The 12,001-nt window shown below is 20.8% G+C and overlaps 1 protein-coding gene across 1 annotated transcript; it reads left to right on the top strand.

Annotated features, from left to right (window-relative positions):
- Window positions 1-1,900: 1,900 nt before the first annotated feature.
- On the top strand, window positions 1,901-10,885 carry PCHAS_0802000 (conserved Plasmodium protein, unknown function; the record flags this gene model as incomplete). Its single annotated transcript, XM_732103.2, has 1 exon — window positions 1,901-10,885. The coding sequence occupies one exon, from the start codon at window positions 1,901-1,903 to the stop codon at window positions 10,883-10,885; it is 8,985 nt and encodes a 2,994-aa protein (XP_737196.2).
- Window positions 10,886-12,001: the final 1,116 nt, after the last annotated feature.

The raw sequence follows: 12,001 nt of genomic DNA, 5'->3' as shown, positions 1-12,001 counted from the left end.
TTTATATATTTTTTTTTGTTTTATATCTCATATTTCTATCATAACCATTTATATTATAAATGTATCAAAAGAAATTTACGTTTTCTATCGTAAGAAATGTTTTAATACTTTAAGAATTGTCATTTTAAAAAAACCAAAAAACAAAATACACTGTCTGAGAAAAATACGCACACCGGTAAAGCACATTTATTATAATATATATTTTTTACATAAATAAGAAAAATAATCTGATAATTTTTTAATAGCATTATTTTAGGACAATATACATTGTAAAAAATTGGAAAATATATCCTTACTGAACAAACCTGTTTTATATAATTTTCTTAAATTTATATATTTTTATCAATTACGATAAAATAACCATTAAAATTATGCTGTTGATAATTTATGATGAACATGTGTAGTGTCGTAGTTTCACTATTTTTTTAATTAAATTATATCAGCTAAATTTTATATTCGTTATAAATAATATAAGGTAAAATGAAATATTATATATATTTTTTTAATGGCATATAAATATATTCAACTAACGCACACACAATATATTTTTCTATAACTATGTGTGAATTATCATTTTCATTAAAAGAATATCTATTGCCAAGTTACTATAATGAAAATGTTCATCCCAAGACATAAAAATATCGTGCTATTTTTATATTAAACGTGATAATACATTCGGAAATTAATCACTTTATTGCAGTTGCTTGTGTCTTAAAATATATGATCTAGCTTCAATATATATTTTTTAAGACGCTATTTGTACTTTGGGGAAAACAATAAAATTGTCATATAATAATAAATTAACAACGTTTTGCCTGTTCATGATATATACTCTTTTTTTAACTTGTTTTGTTTATTAAACTGCATATTTTATTTGGTATTCATGAACGGATAAAAGCGGAAAGCTATCAATAAAATAAGCATTATTAGAAGGGCAATATAAAAATATTCAATGATATATGTGTAAACTTATTCTATAGCCCCAAAGAAATGTATTAGTTACTATTTTGTCATAGTTTAATTCGAAAAAAACATGTTTTATATGATTTGGGTTATATATAATATAGTTTTTTTCTTAATGTAGATAATTTGGGGTGCATTCTTCCCTCTATATTTAATATTTTGGTTTATATTATTCAGTTTTCACATATATATGTAAATAATAAAAGATTTGATTAGTATATATTATATAATAAAATAATAGAAATAAGTAATTCACATAATAATATAAAATGAGAAAATTTATTCTTGGAATTGCTTTACCCGGAAAATACAGAATCGTTTGCATTGAAATAAACGTGGTATAAAAAATTAAAGATTTTTCTTAAACAAAAAAAAATATATTATATATATGTACAAAGAAAAGTGACTATATGTATGACAAAATAAATATCATTTAACAATGCATATAGTTGGATTATTTGAAAAATATGAAGGATGAAATCTTGTAATATTAAATAAGCATATTGGGCTTTAAAAAAACGAAACAATAGGATATTATATATTTTTTTTCAATTTAATATGCTTAAATATTTTATAACTGATAAAATATAGAACATATACGAAAATTTAACATTTTGAAGAAATTTGTTATTAATTAAAAAGAGAAAAAATATCGCTTATCATTTACTAAGGGATATTTCTTTAATCAGATTTTAAGTAAACAAGTAAGAGGTGGATGCTATATATAATAGTATTGTGGAAAAAAATATGGTACCCACGGAAAACACACGAATATATATATAAATATGTATGTAATAACCCTGAAGGATCAAAAAAATAAATAAATAAAGTGAAAACACAATAAAGGTGTTATATAATACTTTTAATAACTACTAGCCATAGTGCCATCACGACAAACCATAAATTAATGATAAGTAAATGATAAAACGAGGTGAAAATGAATGATCAAGAGAAACGGAAATATGCAAAGGTTATTGAGAATGTTAAGTATTTCCAAAATGAAAACATTTTGATTGAAAATTTAAATGTATTTCATAAGAATAATATTAAAAAAGACAATAACATAGTTATAGAACTTATTGATATATTTTTAGATGATAGTAATTATTGCAATAATGAAAATTTTCTTTTTGATTATAACTTGTTAAAAACAAATAAGGAAATAAATTTAAATATAACAAAGAAAAATAAATCAAAAGTTGCGAAACAATTTAAAATAAATGTTAAAAACAAAAATGTAGAAAAGGTTAATGAAGATGATATATATTATTTTTCGTTAAAATCGAAAAATATATGTAATTATAATCGTGAGTTTTTAAATGCTAAGAAAATATTATTTGAATATATTTGTAATAGTGTACTTGAGAAATGTGTAGATATAAATTATTTAATAGATAGAGTATATGTCGATTTTCAATTAAAGAAAAATAATACCTATCATTTAATTCGTAATAATGATATTATAAACATTTTAATAGAAACTATTTATAAAATTTTTATTAACAACATTGATCAAGAAAGCAATATTTATAGTGACGAGGATGAAGAAAATGGAAAAAGTAAAACAAAAAGAATTCCAAAAAATCAAAGTAAAACCAGTGATAATATATATTATTCCAGAAATGAAATGCAAAAAAGTTATCTGACCTATTCAAAAGAACAAAGGAAACTAGAGGAAGGGAAAAATAATGTCGGTAGCAATGAGCCTATCAATTATTTAGAGTTATTCAAAATATTAATCACTATTGATAAAAGTTTTGTTAAAAATATATTTTATATTTTTTTAAAAAATATTGAAACATTAAAAATAAAAAAAATTAATAAGGTCTGTAATAAACTTTTTATAATATTAAAGCATTTAATAAGCTATGTAGACGAATTTGAAATAGGAACTATTTATAATATTTTTTTGAGTAACGATTTATGTAATGAAATCAATCCCAAAAATAGCACCGTGTATAATTATATTATTATGCTATGTTTAATAAATTTGAGAAATGTGTACAATACATATAATATGGAATTATGTATGAACATGATTTCGGAAAGGTTAATTATTGACGATGAGGAAAATTTGTGCTTAACCATGATTGATGTTAACGAAAGGGACGAAGAAAATCAACACACAAATATATGTATGGATGTGTGTAACCACAACAGTTTAGAAGAAGCTGATGGAAAAAGTAATATCGAAGAAAAGAAGGAAGATCTTTGTTATAATAATGACGAATTAGATACTAATTCATATGACAATATTGAAAATGATAATAACATTACAAAGGCATGCCCTAATTGTAATACGTCAACAATAAAAAACAGTGATAAGCCTTCCGAATATACTATAAATAGTAAAGAAATAAATAGGAACAACAAAAATTACGTAAAAAATGATGATATATTAAAATATATAGAAATCAAAAGGAAACATATAATTTTATTTATACTAATTTTCGCATTAAAAATATATGATATAAGTTATATTAACGGATGTGTAGATAAACTTATTAAAAATTTTTTTCATTTGTTAAAAAAATCAATGTATTTTATGCAAAATAAAGTTTATCACATTATAAAAACAATAATCTTCATTTTGTTATTAGTATTTAGCAACTTGAATATTAATAATAATGAGACCGTTGTTTATATTTTAAAATGCATAGATATTTTACTAAAAATTTATTACAAAAATTTGGGATTTACCGAAGAATATCATGAAGTAAGGAATAATAGTAATGCCAGAAATGATAATATTTATACGAAAGGTCACAAAATATTTGAAAAAAATATTATTGGATTAAACAGTGGAGAAGAAGATATAGAGGATAGCTATTCCGATGAAATAAACATTTTTGAATTTAACATATCGCCTATTTTATTGTTTTTGATAATTCATATAACTCTTGAATATAATTTGAACAAAAAATATATGGAAGATCAAAATAGCATGAATTATAAAATAATGAGTTTATCATTAAAATTGAAAGAAAAATGGATGTTATACCTTAAAAATTATAATCGTTTTTTTCTTAAGTATTTAATAAAAAGAGATAAAGATATAAAATTTTGTAGGAATAATGTAGATGATAATTATCGATGTGAAGGTGGTGTAAATATGCATAGCAGTAATCTAAGTATAATAAATAATATAAGAAATGAAATAAAATATTTGACTAAAGATGTCGATAATTTTTATGAAGAAGATATATTAAATATATTGTGCTTAAATAATATATTATTTTATATATATGAAATGTTTAATCATATTGACTTAATATATTTGATTCGTTTTTTTAACTTATGCAAAAATGTGAAATACACATTTTGTTGTATAAATATTGAAAGGGTAAGAAATGAACTGGATATTTTGCTAAAGTTGAATACAAAATTATGTATTAATACATTTGAAAATTTGAAAATCGAGTATATATCTAAATGCAGTTATATATATATAAATGCATTAATATTATCATTATTTGAATATAATTTAATTTATGTTTTTAAATTTATTTCGTATTATTGTTTAATAAATTCATCCGAATTGATAAAATTTCTACCAGCATTATTATTTATTTATAATTTGTCCTATGATAATTGTTATATAGATAATACAAATTTTAAAATAAAAAAATATCAAAATGTGTTATATCATAACCAAAGATATTTTTATCGTATCTTTGTAATCAGAAGTTTAATTTTGCATACACTTTCAAAAGTAGGATGTAGTGATAGCAATATTCCAATTATTTACAACTGTGTATGTATATTATTAAATAAGAATGCAAATGAGATTGAGAATCAAACAGCATCATCAACTTTGGAGGATAACAACATTTGTAATGAAAAAAATATGAATTACGAAGACGATTTTAATAAACTACACTATTTATATTGTTATGATAAATTAATTGATAGTAACGAAAACATAATGAGCAAATATTTCAAATATATCGAAAACATTTTGAATAGTCCCGTTGAAAGCAGTAAAGAAAGTGTGGAAAAAGGAAATAATTTCAATAAGGTTAGTAAAAATGAATATATAGAAAATAATACTGAAAATGACATACTGGATTGTGTTAAACAAGATTTAGATGTTCTTTTCGATTTGAAAAATTTGTTGATCTTACTAAAACTTAGCAGGTTTTATAATGTCAGTAACTATATAGATATTATTATAAAATTAATAAGCACATATTTTCGTAAATATAAAAACAAGGTTAAATTGAACAATATATACAATAAAATACAGAATAATATAATAAAAATAAGTATATTAGTTTTAGTTGCTTTATCATTAAAAAAGTATGTAGAATTTGAAATTATTTATAATTTATTAAAAAAAAACTTTTTAAAAAATAATGATTATAGCGATTTTAATGTGTGTAATACGAATATACTTTGTTCTGTTATTATATTTACAAGATATTATATAAATTATTTAGTTTATAAAAAAAAAAATATGTGTAATGAAGAATATGATATTTTATATCACACAAAAATTAAATATATTTTTAAAGATTTCTCTAAGTTAATAAATTTAAATAATGAAAAAATATCAGAAGAACTTATTAACCTTGTATCTTCAATCTATCCAATATATTATAAAAATAATGAATATATCGAAGCTGAAAATGCAAAAGATGGTGTTAGCTTCAATTTAGAAAATGATACTAGCATGAGAACTGAATTTGGTGTGGAACATAATGATAGTAACTTGGAAAATAATAACATGACATATTATTTTAAATCCTCAGAGAATAGTAATTTAATGAGCCTTTATTTTGATAAATGTTTTGTACATGAGTCATTCTTAAAGTGCAAAAAAATAAACATTTATGAAAAACTACAAAAAGTTATACTTAAAGATGAAATTAATAATATTTCATTATACAATTTAAAAAATAACAACAAAACAAATAATAACCACCTGATAAGAGTTTTATATAAACTGATTAATAAAAATATTAAAAGCGATTCAAACTCAAATTTTAACTATTATGTTAAGTTATTATTTACAGAAAAATTTAATAATATTGATGAAATAATTGGAATCTTTAAAAATTTGTACTTTTTCAATGACCATTATATTAATCTATTTTTTTATATAATTGAATGTTTTTTTGAAAAGTTAAAAAGTAGAATAAAAAATCAGGAAGAGTTTATTATATCCATTGATGATAAAACAAATGAAGAAACAAATTTGTTAAGTCGAAAAAAAAATAACGAAACGACTAACACATATAGAAATGATAGTGATATATCTAAACCACATAAAGAAAGCACTTCAAATAAAGGATCTGAAATTAAATCTACAAAAAAAGAGAAGGAGGAACACACTGTAACAAACAAAAAAGTAAAACAAAATGTATCTCATGAAATTATCTGTAATAAAATATATGAAGAAACAAAAAAAATTATAAATGATGAAAATTTAAATATATATGTATTTTATCCACTATTATGCATATTATGTAAGTATAATAGTTATATAAATGATGTTGTAGATTTTTTTTTACAAAAAATTGATATGTATATGAAAGAAAATGACACAAAATTGAAGGTTGTAAAAAATGAAATGATTATATCATTGTTATGTTTAAATTATATACACACAAACATTTCAGAAGTTCCCCAAATTTGCAAATATTTGATTGGAATATATAAGGCGGTATCAAAAGAAAAGGGAGACGAAAATCGATACATTAAAAATACAATTTTATTTTGTTTAAGCTCATGTTGTCATTATACAAATTTAAGCACTGATGATATTATTACAATTTTAAATATCCACATTGAAAATTTAGAATATGTGTTAAACTTCAAAAGTTGGAGTAACAATGTGAATATTACTTCAGGTGTGGTAGCAAATGATGATGGGACTGATAAAAACGGAAATAATAGCCACACACATCACAACAAAAATCATGGTGAATGCCAATCCAGTCTAAATATAGATCATGAAAAGGAAGAAAAAAATAATTTCGATAAAAATGAAGAAAGCTTGAAAACTTTTGATGATCTTTATTTTTTTATTTCGATAAACAATTTATGTTTTTATTTATATAAGCACTATAATAACACAAAATTTGATGAACTTATAAAGCATATATACAACATTATAATAAATTATTCTAATGAAAATATAAATAATGTTATAATTACCATTACAAATATTATGATGTATTTATATATAAAAAATATAATAAATATTTATGATATTATAGAAAACATCAAAATTATAATAAACAGTGTAAGATTAAATATTCAGTATAACTCAAAATATGTTGTATATGGTATGTGCTCATTTTATCGATTTATAAACTTTTATTTAAAAAAATATTTTGGATATTTTTCGTACGAGACGGATGATGGTAAAAATGAAGTAGCGGAAAATGTGGCTAATAGTATAAGGGAAAATACTAGTGAAATAAAATATGATAATATAAAAGAAATAATGAAAATTTTGTCAAATAGAGTAAATATGGTTATTGAAAAATATTTTGATGAGCTTGAAGATAAAAATATAAGTTTTCTTTCTTATTTTAATTTAATAGGGTTAAAAAGTTTAGGGGAATGTATGATATCTGACTGTTTTGATTCTTTTGATTGTTCTAATATGACAATTTTATTTATAAATAAATTTATAAAAAAGCGTTTTGAAATAAAAAAAAGTATTAATGCAACGAATAAGATATTTGCTGATAGTGACCATTCTTCATCTTCTGAAGATAATAAAACTAATCATGTAAATAAAGGGATGGAAAATGAAGGTATAATGGATAGAGAAACACCAGAAAGATATAATAATTTATTTATATACAATAATAATAATCACAAATTAAATAATGATATAATAATTAGTGATAATAACACAATTCTTATATTTGTGTATTTGTTTTGTCATAAGTATTATGAAGAATTAGATTGTTCATTAATTAAAATTGAAAATTTAGATAAAAATAATATGTTGTATTATCTTTTTTCTAACTTAGTGTGTATTGAAAGTTATTTAAGAAAATTTCTTCAAATTTGTAAAATTATAGATATAGAAGAGTTACACATTTTAAAAAAAAACAAAAAAAAATATGAAGATATCAAATTGAACATGACAAATAATAAAACTGAAAACAAGATGTTTTACTTAAACTTTTTTAGTGATGAATTATATGATAATTTAAATATATTTTTAAATACAATGAAGTTAATAAATTATATAAAATTTGATGTTCAAATAAAAAATATAATTTTAAACATATATTCTTTTATTTGTAAATTTATAACAATTCTCTACATCATTTTAGATATAATAATATGTAATATTGAAAAGGATGTAAATATGGAAAACATAAAAAGCTTCTATAAAATTTACGAAGAGGTTATCAGAAAAATTCAACTGTTATATGAATGTAGAATAAGTATATTTAATTATTTTTCTATATATAGTGTATTTAATAGCTCATATAATCATATATTTTGCAACATTAGCAATAATTTTTATACTTTGAGCACATATGAAAAATATATGTTTATTAAAAGCATAATAAATTTTAAAAAACTCAAAAAAGAAGAAATAAAATTCATTTTTTTGAATATTTTCAAAAATTTAAAACTATTTCACCAAGACACGTCCTTATGGATTTACACAATTTCAATATTAAAAATTTTATTAAAAAAAATATATATAAGTGTGAAAAGAAAAAATAATAAGCAAACAAAAAATGAGAAAAATAGTGTTAATTATGACAATTTAGGTTCTTATATTAAGTTGTCTTTTGTTACATTACTTGAAGAAGCTATACTAACAGTATATAAGGAAAATTATTACAGCTATTATACATTAAGTGATAATTTTAGAAAAATTATGAATGAGAGCAAAAATGTCGAGTATGATATTTCGAGAATAGAAAAATACGATTACAATATAAGTAGGACAAAATTAGGCAACTATTTAAATAACGAAAAAAACAAATATGAAACTGGGAATGGTTATAGCAATGAAAATAATGACGCAGTTAAAAAAAAAGTTGTAAAGGATGATGAAAAGCACAAAATATTATATTTAGATATGCCTTTTAGTATTATAATGTGTATATCTGATTTTGTTTATTATTTGTGTAAATTAATAGTTAAAGAGAAATTAGAAAATGAAATAAATATTGATGAGCTAATAAAAGATTGTCCTATTCTTATTCAAGGTTATGTTCGACTAAAATTTAATGAGTCGTATAGAAAATTAAACATTATTAGAAATAAAATATTGTTTCATACATTTGAATATAATTTTACATTTAAAGAGAATTTTCAAAACTTTTACTATGTTGAAGAATCATGTAAAAATAATAAAAAACTATTAATACTAAAGTTTAACTATCAGAAATTAACTGAATATTTTCAAACAATTTTTTTGATAAAAGAGTGTATATATTTATCATATATATATAGCCAATTTAATGAAAAACAACAAATATTAGATAACTTATTGCAAATGTGTGATGCTAATCAAGTTAATAAAGAATATCTCTACATATTAATTACATCATTTACATTATTTTCTTTTAAAAATAATAATAGCTCTTTTTTTATAAGCAAATTTATGTACAATTTTGATGTTGCTAATTATTTAGTTGACGGTGTTACTAATTTTCTATCTGAGAAAGAACCGGGCTTGGCACAAAGATACAAGGATGAAAATGGTGAAGAAGAAATATATAGTTACTTCAATGATAATGCCTTGAATAAGCAAAATGGTCGAAGTTGTACGAGTGATAATATCAACAAAAAGTTAGTAAATGATGATAATACCAATAGTAATCAAAAAAATAACGATGGAGATTTAATAAAAACTAAAGAATTGAATGAAGAGTGTCATGAAAATGATATTAACTCCAAAATATTTTACATTATTGAAGAAGAATTAATAAGAACCAAAATGAGAAATAGCTTTTTTAAACATAAGAATAAATTACTAAAGGAGGAAAACTTAACATATGAAAAATTTTTAGAAAATGATATGTTTTTTTTAAAAAAATTAGGAATATTTTATTTAATAAAAAATAATGAAGGAAGAACAAAATTAAGGGATAAATATAAAGATATATTATCCTTTTTTTCCAAAAATGAAAAAGATGATTTATTTATAAAAACTTATGATATATGCAATTTAAATGATAAAGATATTGAAAAATATGCATGTACTCAAGATATTATTGATAATTCCTATTATAACAATAATTCCTTTAACAAAAAAAGCGAAAATAATTCTTTTATTTCGGATGATCAAGAATTAGTTTCAAAATATTTTACAATCCCTTTATTTATGAAGGACGTCTTTACATTTTTTGAACTGAGTTTAAACAAGAATATTATACTAAACAATTTTAACGAGTTATTCTGTAAAAACATTCCCAATATACACACAAATAAAAAAGAAAATGAAAAAAAAAATAAAGATGACAATAATGATGACTGTAAAGATGACGAAAGTATCTCGTGCTCACTTTTTTCTGATGATGAGAATAATGTAGACAAGATATTGTTCGACGAAAAAAGAAATAAAAAAAAAAAAATATTATTTTATGACAATGCCATATTAAATTATTTAAGTATTAAACCACAGTCTTTAAACAATTTTGAACTATATATAGCAAATGCTAGTTTTATGAGCAAATTAGTACGAAGTTTTTTAATTGAAAATAGTAGTATATCAAGCCAAATAAATATTTATGAAAATTCGAACAGTAATGGATTTTCTCACCAATTTGATTTAATTCAAACTTTTTTTAACAATTTGTCTATATATTTTATGAGTTTTACAAAAGGTTTCATTTTCAATAATTCAGAATATTTATATCCTAATTCAAAATTACACCTTGTTTATAGGGTTATAAATTTTTTATGTGAAAATTATACAAATAAATATTCTTAATTTTGTAATAATTAATGCTTTTTGTGAGTATATACACGGAGAAACATTTTCTGGTGTAAGTGATATGGTGTTTTGTTCTAGTTTTGTGTATGTATTTTATTTTTCACTTTTTTATTTTTTAATTATACTATGTGTTATACATCCTTTGAACATATCATCCATAATATATCCGTATTTAGTTTAAGTTGTAAAATACGTATTGTATATACATTTGTTTATGCCTTGGCAATAGGCATATATTTTTAAAATACACGACATAAAACTTATAAGAGAAACTTTATAATGGCTATTTCGTGGGACAAAAAATTAAATTTTTTCTTTATAATTTAAAAAAATAAAACAATAAAAAAAATATATAGCATTATTATTAATATATATATTATTTCCACTTAACTATTAAGCTTTCTATATTGCAAAATATTTTTCGATCTACATGTATTTGAATCCATTTTTATAATAACTATTTTACAAATTTTTTAACATCAGTAATTTTTTTTTTCTGAGAAAAAATATTTATTTTAAAATGATTGATAACAATTAATAGCTGGATATTTATGGGAATTTTGTAGATATAAATAAGTGGAAAAAATTATGCAAACAAAGAATAATTTATTCGGTATGTATTTATATATAATATGCATAATATATACAATTGTATGCAAATATAAGTGGAGACATGAAAACAAAAAATGTATAACCATACTTATATAAAATTTATTAATAAATAAATTAATTAAATATGGAAATAAATATATACATTCTTTTAATTTTGAATTATATTTTTATATGTTTGTATATATTTTGAATTTTTTTTGAAATACTCTATTTTATATAGTGGGTATTTTGCATAATTATGGCATTTGTTTTATTATATGCTAGCAAAGGTATTAATTAATATCCTATAAAAAATTCATGATTTCATAGATATACGTATACATACATATGTATTTATAAAATTTGAAGTAATTTTGTGGTTTATAAAAGAAACAAAGAAAACTCCTTGAGGAAATAAAAAAAGAATCTTTGTTTGTAATACCGATGAAACCCTGAAATATTTGAGAATATTTTGTTGTTGATTTATAAATTATATATTTTTTTTCATTTGTTCAATAAAAT

Source organism: Plasmodium chabaudi (assembly GCF_900002335.3).
Source record: "Plasmodium chabaudi chabaudi strain AS genome assembly, chromosome: 8".
Taxonomy (NCBI): domain Eukaryota; phylum Apicomplexa; class Aconoidasida; order Haemosporida; family Plasmodiidae; genus Plasmodium; species Plasmodium chabaudi.
This window is presented reverse-complemented; position numbering and strand designations above follow the sequence as displayed.